We start from the raw sequence: 13,990 nt of genomic DNA on the forward strand, positions 1-13,990 counted from the left end.
AATGGCCACTTTTGGCTTGTTTTTATTTATTAATTTTTTTTTACTGTTTTATCAACCGAGCAAGACTTTGGCGCTAAATTCAATTTCTTCGCGCGGGAAATTTAAATCTCAGTCGTCGTTCGCGCAACACAATTATCCCGCGTAAAATTATAACCTTAAAAGTCGTTGACGCTTGTACATGCAAGCAATCGGAGTTGTAATTAAATTGTTAATTTTTTTTTTTTTTATTAATAATTGTTAAATAATTGAATTAAATATGGTCAAAAATTATTCGTCGTCAGTTTCAATAGATAGTGACAAAGAACCACAAGTATTTACGAGAGACACAGTTGATTGTCAAGATTTAGGATCAAATTTTTTGCAAAAGACAAAGGATTATGCTAAACAATTTTTCTACGTCTATTCTTGTCGACTCCAGGAACTCAGAAGTATTTTAGAAGACAGAGTATCCAAAAAATGGCGTAATTATTTTTATTTTTTCATGTTCATAGCATGAAAATTAATTTAGCAGATATTTGTTAATTTTTAGAATTTTTTAACAAATAAATCATGGCAAAAATAAATAAAAAAAAAAAAAATTAACTTAGAAATTTAAAAAAATTATAAATGCAATTTTTTAAAAATAGTTTTTCAAAAAAGATTTATTTGTTAAGTAAAATAAAAAAATTATCAAGTGGCTGCTAACTTCAATGTCATTAACTAGTAAAATGTTTCAGCGAATATGAAAATTCTAAAGCTAGCTGAGCTTGAAAACTTGGAAGACGATAAATGTATTGTTATTGGTACACTGTTCAAGCACCAAGCATGGAAACCTTCGATTTTGCGCGAGCTGAGCGATGAAATCGAGGAATCGGGTGTTATTCCCGAGAGACGTGCTCACTATGCCGGTGAAAAGGACCAAGTGTTCCTGGAAGACGAGATGCTGAGAATAAAAGTTGTTGGAGGCGTAGACCTGTCGGGAATAGTCACTGGAGTTGTCTGCGCTGTGCTGGGCAAGACTCTGGATGACGGGTCATTCAAAATAGAAGACTGGTGTTTCCCAGGATGTCCACCGCATCAGGATCTCCCGGCTGCTGCTTCAGGGAAGCTTCTTCTAGTGTCAGGCCTTGATTTGGCAAGTGAGACCAACAACTTGGCTCGCCACTTGCTGTTGGAGTGGATCAGCGGGATGGCAGGAAGCTCAGAAGCTCAAGAAGAAGCAGCTTCTATCATAAATGTCGTGATTGCCGGAAATAGTATAAAGACAACTGACTCGGAACATCAACACAGTCGTGGTTTGATGGGCACTAAAGCGCTGGAGATCGCTTCTAGTCATGAGCTGTCGATCGGTGTTAGTAAACTCGATAAATTGCTCGCTGAGATGCTGAACTACTGTTCAATTACGTTGATGCCAGGCCAGTTTGATCCTTCGAATGTCATGCTTCCTCAGAAACCGATCCACCGGCTGCTGCTTCGTGAATCCAAAGGGTTTGAGAATCTTAGGGGTGTCAACAATCCTTGGTCTGGTGTTGTCGGCAATCGGCTTGTTTGTGGCTCGAGTGGTCAGCCTATTGAAGATATTATGCGTGTCATCGGATACTCCGAAGCAACTGCTCTTCAATGGCTGGAAAAAACCCTCGAGTGGAGACACTTTTGTCCCACTGCTCCTGATACTTTGCCTTCATATCCGTTCCATGACAAGGATCTCTTCATCATGCAGCAGTGTCCTGATATTTATTTTGCTGGCAATACTGATAAATTTGAAACCAAGATCTGGAAAGGTACAATTATTTTTTTTTAAGGTAGTTGTCATGGTACAATATTGTCAAAAAATTACCTCAACCACGACAACTACCTTCATTTTTATTAATCTTTGTAGCATGATTTTTAGAATAATAATTACATTGATTTTGGGTTACAGCGGAAGATGATAAACCTGTAAGACTGATATGTGTTCCGAAATTTTCTACGACCAGCACTGCCGTACTCGTTGATCTTAAGACACTTGATGTTACTCCAGTATCATTTGGAATTAATTAATTAATTTATTTTTTTTAATGCTTCGCATATTTTGTACTTTTTTTTTTCAAATAGTGCCTTAATAATTTTTTTTTTTTTTATATTTTCTAACATTGAATAAAACGAAATTAAGATACGACCGTCTTAATTTTTTTATTTCTCAATGCAGATGTAGATTGTAATTTTTCATAGAATTTACGAGCAACTATAAAGGATTTTTTTTTTAATTTTTAAATGTCAGATAATGAATCAATAGATTGCTTTATAGAGTAGAGATAAGTTTGTTTTATTATCATACAACGTGCTTTTGTAAACGATAGAATTAAAAATGTTTCGGATCGCTTGCGTAACAATGTTATCGAAGAATAAGTCAGCCTGGAAAAAGTAACTAGTTTAAAAAATGCTTTTCAAGTAGTGAAAAATTAAATTAAACAAGTAATTCAGATACAAAATGAAATAATGAAAATAACATATTAAAAGTTCATAGAAAAATTCTAAGTAAAACGCAACAAAAAAAAATAACACACTATTCATTTGGCACTGTTTTTTTTTTTAGTTTATTCTAAATTATGTATTATCCGAAATATATAAATTACATTTTTGTACAATAAAAAAAGGTATTAATGAAAAGAAAAAAAAACAGTATATTGAATGACTGAGATTCTAATAATCGTAATCATTATAATTATAAATACGCTTTGAGAACAATATCAACCAATAATTTAACCTTCAGTATTTTTCAAATAGTATAAAATTAAAATGTACATACGTTCAAGTGGTAAATTGATTAGTTATTAATTCGAATATTAAAAGAGTGTAAAACAACAATAATAGTTATAATTAATAATAATAATAATGATAATAATAATAAAAGTAATAATCATATGATATAATATAATATAATGCAATTATGTTTTTTAAACAATGTATTGAAGGTGGCGAGCGTTCTCTAAACGTAACAGTATTAATTACATACAATGAAAAAAGACAGGACCTTTTTTTTTTTCTTATTAATGACAATATCATAAATGTAAACATTGGTATTTTCATTTTTTTTCTTTTTACAAACAGCAATTGTTCACTAGTATCTTTTTTTTTTAATTAATAATAATAATGATAATAGTACTATTCGTTTTAACATATTACGACAAGAAAAATAAGCCCAAGGCGTATTATCAGTATTATTATTATTAATATTGTTATTTATAGCTAAATTTATAATTAATTAATTATTTGATCCTCCTTCTCTCTTATTAATTTAAGCGATTAAATGAAGTTATAAAATTTATGTTTATAATACACTTTACAGATTAATACTAGACTTAAGGTGCATGTCTTATTTTTTTTTTTTAATTATTTTTTTTTCATTTTTTTCACCTAGGCATTATATAACAATTGAGAGGTATCCATTTTTTTTTATTTTTTTAATTTTCATATTTTTTTTGTTACTATTTCTTAAAATTTTTTGTTTATCTTTTTAATATGTATAGTAACGGTTTTTTCGTCTATATTTAATTAATATATTTTTTTAATTAAATATTAGACATTCATCACGATAAGTATTAATTATAACTGTAATATTAATTATTATTAATATCTCCTATCTCTTGGTCATTAAGCGTATTCTTTCTTTTTCAGTATCTCTTTCGTCTCCAACTGTCCACTCGGGATCATTTGGATCTTCGCCATCGGCATCACAATATGCCGACTCCGTTGTATCTGATCCTGGTGATGCTGGATCTGCTTCCTAGGTATGTAAATTACCATAAGTTATCAGAAGATAACTTTATTACTTTAATTTTTTAAATTACTTACATAATTCGGTATTTTTTCGGTTGCTTGGGGACATATAGCAGATGTTGTTGACTGCAAATGTCCATCAGGCATAATTTGTACCATTTTATCGTAAACTTCTTCCGATAACGGAAATAGTCTAGGCTCATACGCTGGAACCTGAAGAAAAAAAAAAAAAAATCAGATGTAGGTTTACATAATTTTGTGGCTAGTGTATTTATATGATAAAATGGGTTTTTATGGTTAAATTTGGTATCGTTGGAAAAGCCTTGACCTTAAGTAGTGCCTTTTTATGGTTTCATATCATTCTCATCAATAGTCAATTTATGATGATAAGTTTTTAGGCTGCATTCGAAAATGCTCTATCTCTAGATACATAATTAAAAAATGACCTTGTATCTTGTCAGCTATTGACATTTTTAAAGATATAAGCTCATCCCGATGTTACACTCATCAAGACCTTTCATTTGAGTACCCACATTAATTTTTCATATATTTATATATATTACATATATGTATATATGAAAAATATATAAAAATGCATGTGGGTACTCAAATGAAAGCTATTGATGAGTGTAACATCGAGATGAACTTATATCTTTAAAAATATCAATAGATAAGAAAGTACAGTGCAATTTAACAAAAGTCATTATTGAATGAAGCAAAATTTTATTTATTTATACTTCACAAGTCACGACAGTCACATAGTGACAGCAAGATTGCTAGTTATTTTTATTTTTCTGATATGTGAATAAACTTCGCAATTCTTTAGACTCTGATAGAAAATAATCTTGAAAAATTTTTCATTATAGTTGTAATAAAAATAAACTTAACAATATAAATTAAAAAACTATTTAAATACAACATTCTAATTATTGAAAACGCTGGTCTTTTGTAACACGACAATTAGTATAGATTTATGACCTCATGTTTCATGTTTTTTATTTAAATCGATAATAGTGCTAACTTCCGGCATACTTTCCTCGTAATCTACAAACAAGAGCTAGACTTGCGCTTTAGTTTGAAAATTTTTTTAAAGACATGGCTTTACAGATCATTGAACTTAAGTTTAAAATAATTTCGTAAATTCTACATAAAGCTTGTACGTACATTGTACACATAACAAAAGAATTGAAGGAGATAAAATTTAATAAAGAAATCAATCGATTCCGAGACCCTCATTCTATCCGCTGATGATTGATGTAGTTAGAGGGTGGAATACAACATTCAATAAATATTTCTTCCCTTCAAATTAATTGTTTATTTATATCTTACAACTACAATGAATGACGCTGCGTAAAAATGACCCGAGCGCAAGTAAAAAGTAAAAATAAATTCAACTAAAACTTATTTGGTAATAAATCATTTTTATCTTTATGTGAAATTTTGAGTCAACAAAATCAAAATCCTAATAAATTTTGCGATAAAAAATTTATCAATCTATTTGAATTTAAATATTTAAATACCTCACTATCTTCTTCAGGATTGGTGCTATTGGCTTCTTCTCTGCACGTTCTGGCAGACGATATTGTTCGTCTCCGAATGGCATTTTGTAGAGAATTTCTTTGACTGTCTAGAGTGTTAGGATGATCAGTGTCATTACTACTCATCGGCGTTGCTGGTGGTGATGTCAGTGGTGACGTTACGTCTCCAAGTTCACTAGGATGCGGTGACATTGGATCTTAAATAAATAAATAAATCAATAAATCAATAATGTAAATAAGAATTAATTTAATTATCTAAATTTTTTCCTGACAGCGAGAAGTTATCTTCTTTGAGTCAATATTTAATTAATAAGTACCTGGAGTATTGGCACCACTATCAGCTCTACTATCAGTCCTACGACTATGACGAAGACGATTTTGTGGAACGGTACTTAAATACGTCATAAATCGCTTATTTTCTTCACGTTCACTACGTTCATGTCGTTGGGCTATAGCTTCATCTGATACATCTTCGACCTATAAATAAATTTAATTATATTATTATAATTATAATTGCAATAAATTATCAAATCTCCCGGTCAATTAATTACGTAAACTGTTAAATAATTAGATATTGCACTATTAATGACGATAATGGTAAACTTACATCACTATCTTGACTAGGCCTATGGATGACACCATTTTTAACGTCCGTTTTTGTAATATCATCACAAATTCTCCATCTATAATCAAAAACAAACATTTAACCGTAAACAATTTATTGTTCCCTTATTAAAAAAAAAAATTATTATAATAAATAAAATAAAAAACTTACTTTGGTGTTAATATTTCTTTATACTGAAGTTTTTCTACTCTAGTAGCCGCAGCAACGCTGTACGGTATGACAATATTATCAATATCGAAGGACTGCTGTCGTGTTCGTCTAAAAACAATTTAAAAAATTAATTTTTAAAGATATATTAAATCTAATAAAAATAAAAACTTATTTCTAATTATTCTTATAAAGAGATACGAAAATAATTGGATAACTTATTTGTTAAACCGCGTGGGACTTAGAGAAGTTAATAACCGATTCTTGATTTTTAATTATAAAATAATATTTACTCGAGGTTTATGGCTTTATTCAGCAAAAGAGTAATTGTTGAATATTTTTATAATAATAATAAAAAAAAAATACTTTTTCTTATCAAAAAAATTTTTTAAATAAATATCAATGACATTTATGACTTAATAAAATAAAAATTAAAATTAAAAAAAATTACCCATGTGAATTAGAGGTCTTTTCTTTCGGAAGAATTTTTTCGATAGCAGGATGCTGCAAAGGTGAAGGCACTGGAGACGAATGTTTGCTAGAACTCGACTGACTAACATCATCCTCATCTTCGTTTTGTTGTGACAATTTATTAACTCTTTTTCTATTTAATCCAGTTAAATTTCTACCACTCAAAGCAGTTCCACTATTACTTAATTTCTCGCGTTTTCCCTTCAACATCTTTCTTTTTAATTTCGCGGTGATAATCGTCGACGAGGAGGTCTTTTTTACTCTCTGTGCATTATATTTATTGGGTTTATTATGTTCAGGCGGTAATTTTGGTTTGTTCCTCCTCTCAATGGACTCTCTTTCCTTTTCTTTAATTCTAGGTACCCTCGTGCTGCCTCGAAGCATTTTCTGCTGCCAATCTGTCGTCTTCATAATGGCATCCATATGCGTGCTGTGCAGGACCTCATCGGGGAATGAAAGAACTGGATGATAGCAAGGATCAACCATTGCGATTCTCTCAGGTACTGACAGCTGGTCGAAGGGTTCCTGAGGTTGCATTGGGTCAATACGGCCAGTACACAGCGCACAGGACGCCATTATTTGATCACAGTCACATCTTACGGTAGAGGGTCTCGCAGCGCGCTTAGACAGCTCATGTAGACCATCAATACGTAGTAATTTACGCTTTCTGTAGGTATCCGAGACAAATGCACGTGTTCTTGCAGATTGCTGATCCGTTTCTAGTGTATTATGCCGATTCGACAAGCCCGGCAACGTTCCGCTGTACCCATTCACCGCTTCAGCACCTTCCAACACAACCTGACCTTTATTCTGTCTGATAACTCGTTGCAGATCATTGTGTTGACGTATACGGTACTCGAGATCAGATATTTGTGCATTTAGCCACGTCCACCTCGACGCTATCGCTGCACGATCCTGGGCATATCTCCACGCAGCTCGTTTTATTCTAAAAAATAATATCAAGGCATTAATAAAATAACTAGGACATAAATTATCGATAAATGTTTTTTTTTTTTTTTTTAATTTTGACAAACAAAAAAAATTTGTCAAATTTTATACAACAGATAACACTTTAATTACGTTTGATAAAAAAGATAATTTTTACTTTTATTTTTGAAGTAATTTTGTAGAAATAGTCTAATCGAATTTTTTTTTTTTTTTAAATTAGATATAAGTGTAAATTCAAGTTGTTTGTTTTGTTATTGATCGGTAGTAAATTTTATCTCACTCATAAATTATGTTATTAAAAAAAAAACATCTTCACTTAAAATGTACAATTTTAATTGGGTTTATTTAAAAAAGTATTTTTTTGAATTTGAGCTCAATTATAGATTTTTAATAAATTCATTAAACTAAGTTAGTAATTAATAGCTACCAGAACTGAACTCTAATAAATAATAATCAGTTACTGGGAGTATTTGTGAAGTTAGTTAGAAAAAAAAAAAAAAGAATACAAAGACCAAAATAACGATTGCTAGCTAATGCTTCACGTAGTCTATATTTATACGTAACTAATCAATAATACGGAAAATTACACGTTAGTATATTTATTCACAATTTATTAATTTGAAATGTTTGATATCATCAAATTTTTGTTATCAAAGTGATAAAAAAAAAAAATGATTCATTATTTGAAGGAAAGGAAAGGAAAAAAAAAAAAAAAAAAAAACAATATTTTTAAAAAGTAATTATTTAATCTATCAAGTTGTTAATTACTCGATAGATTTAAAAATTATATGTTAGTAAAATGTTTTAACAGGTGATTGTCCAACGAATGTAAAATATACAATCGTATTAAATCCTCAGTTATGCAAAAGGGGATACGTGTTGGTGAGTCATCACATGATGCAATTAATATATATTTAAATTAATTATATATATTTATAAAGAAAATATAAATTTATATTTCTTTATAATTATTCAATACTTGTTAAAATTGTGTTAAGTCTATTTGATAAATATCAATCCAATAAATAATTATTAAATGTTGTTGTTTTATCTAAATAAGTATAGTTAAATGGTAAATAAGCTGAAATAATAAAAGCACTCACATGGGTAACTCATATTGATGTGGATTATTAAATGTTTGCATTTCATCACAGCTTTCACCACCGCTGCTGGAGACGGTGCAATCAGAATCAAAACTAGCTTCGATAGTATGAAGTTGGGTAGCCAGAGAACCAGCAACATGTTCAACTTCTTTCTTATCAACTTTAATTTGGGACGTCCCTAACAATGGATGTCTTGTGCTAGAAGCATTGCCGGTATTGCCAATAGCACTACTACTAACACCACTATTAACACTAGCAGCATTGACAACACCACTACTACCTATTAAACTAATACTAGTAACATTATCACGCGAACCACCTCCGAAGTAACGACAATAACTGCGTTGACGATTAACACTGTTGCTCTGAGCAGCACAAGATTTTTCAACTCTTTGTAAGAATGCACTCAGTGGATGGGTGTTCTCGGACAAGTTTTTCATCTGAGTTCCTTTGGGCATTAGCATCGATAAGTCTTGCGAAAGTATGGGTTTGACACTCTGATGAGCTTGCTCCAGCACGCTGGTTGTTTCTTCAGCGGCATGTCGAGCTATAAATTTAGCTTGGAGTTTACGTAGACGTCTGATTAAAAATGCCGTTCGTCTTTCTAGCTCAAACTGTCTATGTTCAACGGTATCTTGCTGTACCTGAAGATTAGCAGTACGTTGAGCCTCACTAGAGTCAGCCATATTCATATTAATATTCATGTTCATGTTCATGTTCATATTCATGCCAATGTTGTCGTCAACAAGTTTCATAACTACCTCGTTGAACATTTCGCTGCTGAAAGACGCGAGGGCTGTATCAGAGATGGGGAATATCTCGGGACAAGGTACACCTGTTTCACTGGAACCGCTGGGTATGATAGCGTCACCGGGATCTTCGATGGCTTGCTCCACGCCTTCCATTGACTTGATAACTTGAAGAATGTCATCGACATTATGCCCAATGTCCCCGACAACGTCGTTGCCAATATCACCGACAACATCATTGCCAATATCGCCGACAACATTCGCCTGTAACTCGTCGTTCAATTCCATCATCGGCGTCATGTCGATGTCCTTAACGTCTGCGGGGAGTTCATCATCAACGACCATCGAGATTTCGGTCTCATTTGCTTTTAAAAAACCCATGTCGTCGTCGTTGGTCTGATGAGTAGTTGGTGGTCCAGCAGGAATATTTATGTCTTCAGCAGCACTAGCAGCAGTAAATGAAGAAGGATCACTCATTATAGTATTGATGTTCTTGGCTTGATTGCAATTCGGCATCACCGAGTGCAATTCCTCAGCCACATGAGCCTCGTGCTCCGTTTTTCTTCCTCCAGTTTCACTACCTCCTCCTCCTCCTCCTCCTCCTTCTTCTTCCTCTTCCTCCGCTGCCTCCTCCTCCTCCAATTTGGTGAAATTAATCTCTTGGTCGTCGTTTTGATCTTTATTATTATCACGCGGTGCTATCAAGTCAGTACCATTCGTAAACATCGACAGGCTTTCAAATTTACTAGCGTACTGTGAATTGATGACATCGCGGATCAAATCTTTGGATATGCCGCGCAGGCACTGCTCGTCAATCTTGCTCGGCTGTACACTTGCTGACACTACGAATTTAGCCAAGACCTCACGATTCTGGCAGACCTGAATGTTAAAAAACTTTTAAGACAACCGTCTGATTAAAACATTGGTACTTTAAAATTAAAAAATTTTTTACAATTATTTAATTAGAGTAATGACCGAAAAAGAATCTTAAAATTGTGTTAAGTTTTTAAAGTAGTAGAATTTACTGGTAATCAAATAAAAATTTATCACTTCCTTGTTATTTAGCCATAAAAAAATTCTATTCTATTTTTATCTCCAATAAAATTTTTTTCTGATTTATTCAACAGTTATTGATGTGCAATGAAAAATAATGAGGCTGAAATCCCTTGGGGTAAAAAAAACTATTTGATGTTTAATTTTTAAACTTTCCAGTTCGATCACCATTCAGTGTATAAATGATAAAACAATGATAAAAATTACCTGCGCAGCCTGTTCCGAAGATAGAAATCCACTAGCCGGTAAAGGGTTTATTAAATCGGCAGGCTTTTGAGGACCACCTTCCGTCAGAGCAGGGGCCATCACTGCCACTGACGCAGCTGGTGCCACTGCCTCGACATCCAGAGGCTCCCACCGGTACCTAAACCCGCGCCTGTGCTGTTCAGGCGCCGTGCTTACTCCCATTCATCCATTACTCGGTCTACCTTCGTGTGTCCTCCCAATCTCCCTTCTTGATACTGATTATTTTTTTCACCAATCTAATAGTTACTTTAAAACTTTTAATAAATCTCAAAAACCCACTTATACACCACTTGACTACGGTTTATTAGTTAGGTTGTGTCAATATTCCTCCTCAGTTCGGTAATCATTTTTTCTTATACTAGTGCCTAAAAATAATAATAAATAAATCAATAAACCAATCATCAATTACTCAAACAAATTAGTATAAATGTTTATACAAACTCACCAGATATTTTTTATTTTCATCGATTTTTGAGTGACTGTTTCTGTTGACGAGGGCGTTTATCTACGCGCTGATTATTTTCAGTTCAGCAAGCCGGTACTGATCTGCGGGCAAAAAAAAATTATTATTAAACTTTCTTTACTGCCTTATTTTTAAATATTATAGAACAATAGTCTAGACTAAATTTTCTAGTTTATATTTAAATTTAATATATCTTAATTCCAAATTGACCTGTTGTAAATAAAAACATTTTGATAAATTGAAAAGCTAGATGTCTGAAAGTGCCGGGTTGCGATTGAATTGGAGAGATAAAGAAAATAACAACCAACAAAAGAGACAACTGATAAGAAAGAAAGTAAAAGAAAGAAAGCAACCAAGTATGAAGATGATGACGATGATGGATCATTTCGAAAATTATTTTTAAAACAAAAAAAAAAAAAAAAAAAAATTAAACCGGCTTCAAGGGCGTCGCCGGCTCAACCAAACGCAATATTATTTGACTTTTTTGTTATTGTATTAAATAACTTGAGAGTCTGACGCATTACCACGTGATTGAAGAGGCAGTGAGAGCTCTATCAACCCAATCCGCCCGCCACTAATCACTTATTTACTCCGACAAAAAAAGTACCGGCTAATTTTTTTTTTTTTTTTTTTTTTAATTATCTTCTGTCTACAACATATTTTTCTTTAGCTCAGCGATAGGTCGTTACACGCGGACGCGCGTCCGTTGCATAATGACGCGGGAGAAAAATAAATTTCTCCACAACAGAGTCAACTGTACGGTTACTTTACACACAAAGCATATGTATTGTAAAACCAAAGTGTTTGTTCTTCAGTTGTACGTAATATGAGTAGTTGCCTCAACTTAACAACCGTAAATGAATATTTAATTAAACATATACAACATATTAATATAAGCAGCCAGACAAGGGGTGAGGTGACGAGATGGCGACGGTAAAAAAAGAAACCGCATCGAGAGGATCGTCTGCTTTTAAAATTATTATTTCAATTTCTTCTCAACTCCTGTGATCTATATAAATTGGTCAATTACACGCGTTAATAAACAAATCATATTAATAATAATAACTGAGTAAATAGAGTATCGTGGAAATGGCGGCGAAAAAAAATGAAAAAAATAAAAAAAAACGCCAACACGAGCGGTACAGATCCTTTTCGGGTTACTCAGAATCCTTCTCTTTCCATCTACCATTATTCTATAAGTATGTCTTGCTTTCTTTCACTCCTATCCAACTCCACTCACTTTACTCATATATACGCATATTAGTCTTACTCACTCAGACCAACACACTAACCACCACCAACACCACCACCACCACAATCATCACCATCTCTTTATTATCCATAGTAATAGCAGTCCACTCACACAGCTATCACGGCGTTAGTTTCCTCCTCAGTCGCGTTGCGCACACTAGAGCAACGGGCGCGGGGTACAAAGACGCAACCAACAACCAGCAAAAACGAGGGATTCGATCTGAATCCCAATGCCTGGATGATGATGATGATGATAATGATTATGATAGTAAACAGCTAGTGCAAGCACCTCAGATATTTATTAACAATTCACCTTTAGCAAATAAATACCGAATAAATCCTTTTCTCACTTCCTGTCTCTCTTCACTATTTTTCTTTCACATATAAAAATAAATGTTGGATTAAAAATTTGTTATTTCCAACGGGTCAACTTGACTTCTCCAAGAAAAACTAAAAATAATATATACACAATAAATAATTATTTGTTAAAACAAAAACAACCAACACTAAATAATAAAAGATAGAAATAAAATAAAAAATAAAAAAAAAAAAAAACGCTAGACTATATTCCGTCACACCCAAGCGGTCACGACGGGGACACGTAACGTACCGCGCACGGTGGGAAGAATTGAGCGTGTATTATATTCACTTAAACTTGGTACGACGCTGCTGCTACTATACTGCTTGTATCGGTGTTCTCTGGTTGGTGTTGATTTGCTTTAGCTGGTGCTTTTCGCAGTACTGACGCTGCTATTCAACCTCTCGTTCCCTCCTATACAGAAATACACACACACACACATACACATTAATATATAATACATAAATACACATACATGTACAGGCGCATACAAAGACATTACACTAATATAATGTTCAATGTTCATGTATATTACTCACCACTATCACTGTCTCACTCTGGTCGCCGCGAGTGGCATCTCTCCGTCTCGGTCTCACTCACACAAGGATCTCCGTCAGAGAGAGACAACTAGATAGATTGAAGAGCTTAAAAAATTTAGCCTACCGCGTCACTATTTTTTAGTTATTATTATTGAATAACACTTTAATTACACGTATTTATGAAAGTTTGATGATATATAAGCAGCTTGCGGTAAAATATTCCTCCTCTGGAGTAAGCTCGTTTAAAATAATATCATTTTTCTCCAGTGAATTATTATAATTATGAACATGAACGGACTTGTACGAACGTGCTCGATGGTATAATACAATGGGAGAACCTCTACTTAGCCGTTGCCGTTGGAACGTTGTAGCCGTTGCCGTTGGCGAACCGGGATCGACCAATACTAACGCTCACCAGCCGGATGTTCCCATTGCGGCCACGATGCCTTATTCTGGGAGCCCTATTGGTCGATAAATAAACTCCTCGTTGTGCGCCTTTAGGTTCAAGTATCTCTGCGCAAGCTTATTGGCCGCTTTTTTTAAATACACAATATCATTGGCGGGAATCCGAGCCTGAGAGGGCGCCACTATACGGGCAATCTGTCTTTTTGGTGCTTGGCGCGCATTCATGATCAATGATCATCAACATTTCTATACATTAGCACCAACTACCAGCTACTTTACCAGCTATTGCGCACTATTGCGTTGTAGGTTGTTCGAGACGGGACGATCGAGATTGTAGATGTTGATCTTGGTCAGTT

General features: G+C 33.4%; 2 protein-coding genes across 6 annotated transcripts; one reads left to right on the forward strand and one right to left on the reverse strand.

The window, feature by feature from the left end:
* The first annotated feature begins 177 nt into the window (after positions 1–177).
* Positions 178–2,134, forward strand: LOC141538466 (DNA polymerase delta subunit 2). Its single transcript, XM_074259934.1, has 3 exons — positions 178–461; positions 717–1,760; positions 1,901–2,134. The coding sequence occupies exons 1-3, from the start codon at positions 257–259 to the stop codon at positions 2,017–2,019; spliced, it is 1,368 nt and encodes a 455-aa protein (XP_074116035.1). The 5' UTR covers positions 178–256; the 3' UTR covers positions 2,020–2,134.
* Positions 2,135–2,826: 692 nt separating this feature from the next.
* Nsl1 (non-specific lethal 1) lies at positions 2,827–13,612 on the reverse strand. 5 transcript variants are annotated; one of them, XM_074259931.1, is made up of 13 exons: positions 13,230–13,612; positions 12,943–13,104; positions 12,646–12,782; positions 11,064–11,164; positions 10,580–10,983; positions 8,571–10,213; positions 6,500–7,465; positions 6,052–6,159; positions 5,884–5,959; positions 5,594–5,753; positions 5,259–5,473; positions 3,814–3,951; positions 2,827–3,745 (listed from the first exon to the last, which is right to left on the reverse strand). In XM_074259931.1, exons 5-13 carry the CDS (start codon positions 10,778–10,780, stop codon positions 3,599–3,601), a joined length of 3,654 nt encoding a protein of 1,217 aa, XP_074116032.1. In that variant the 5' UTR covers positions 10,781–10,983; positions 11,064–11,164; positions 12,646–12,782; positions 12,943–13,104; positions 13,230–13,612; the 3' UTR covers positions 2,827–3,598. The 5 variants fall into 5 exon arrangements, with proteins under 5 accessions (XP_074116032.1, XP_074116031.1, XP_074116030.1 ...); XM_074259930.1 differs by lacking the exon at positions 12,646–12,782; XM_074259929.1 differs by lacking the exons at positions 12,646–12,782; positions 12,943–13,104.
* Positions 13,613–13,990: the final 378 nt, after the last annotated feature.

This window comes from Cotesia typhae, unplaced genomic scaffold, assembly GCF_013202065.1.
Source record: "Cotesia typhae breed Kobodo isofemale line unplaced genomic scaffold, CoteBio_Ctyphae contig_22, whole genome shotgun sequence".
NCBI lineage: Eukaryota > Metazoa > Arthropoda > Insecta > Hymenoptera > Braconidae > Cotesia > Cotesia typhae.

Coding starts and splice junctions, on each gene's coding strand:
- LOC141538466 (XM_074259934.1), top strand. CDS start 257: ATGGTCAAAAATTATTCGTCGTCAGTTTCAATAGATAGTGACAAAGAA. Junction 462..716: donor CAGAGTATCCAAAAAATGGC/GTAATTATTTTT, acceptor AAAATGTTTCAG/CGAATATGAAAATTCTAAAG. Junction 1,761..1,900: donor TGAAACCAAGATCTGGAAAG/GTACAATTATTT, acceptor TTTGGGTTACAG/CGGAAGATGATAAACCTGTA.
- Nsl1 (XM_074259929.1), bottom strand. CDS start 10,780: ATGGGAGTAAGCACGGCGCCTGAACAGCACAGGCGCGGGTTTAGGTAC. Junction 10,214..10,579: donor CTTCGGAACAGGCTGCGCAG/GTAATTTTTATC, acceptor TTGTCTTAAAAG/TTTTTTAACATTCAGGTCTG. Junction 3,952..5,258: donor ATCCTGAAGAAGATAGTGAG/GTATTTAAATAT, acceptor TTTTTTCTTCAG/GTTCCAGCGTATGAGCCTAG.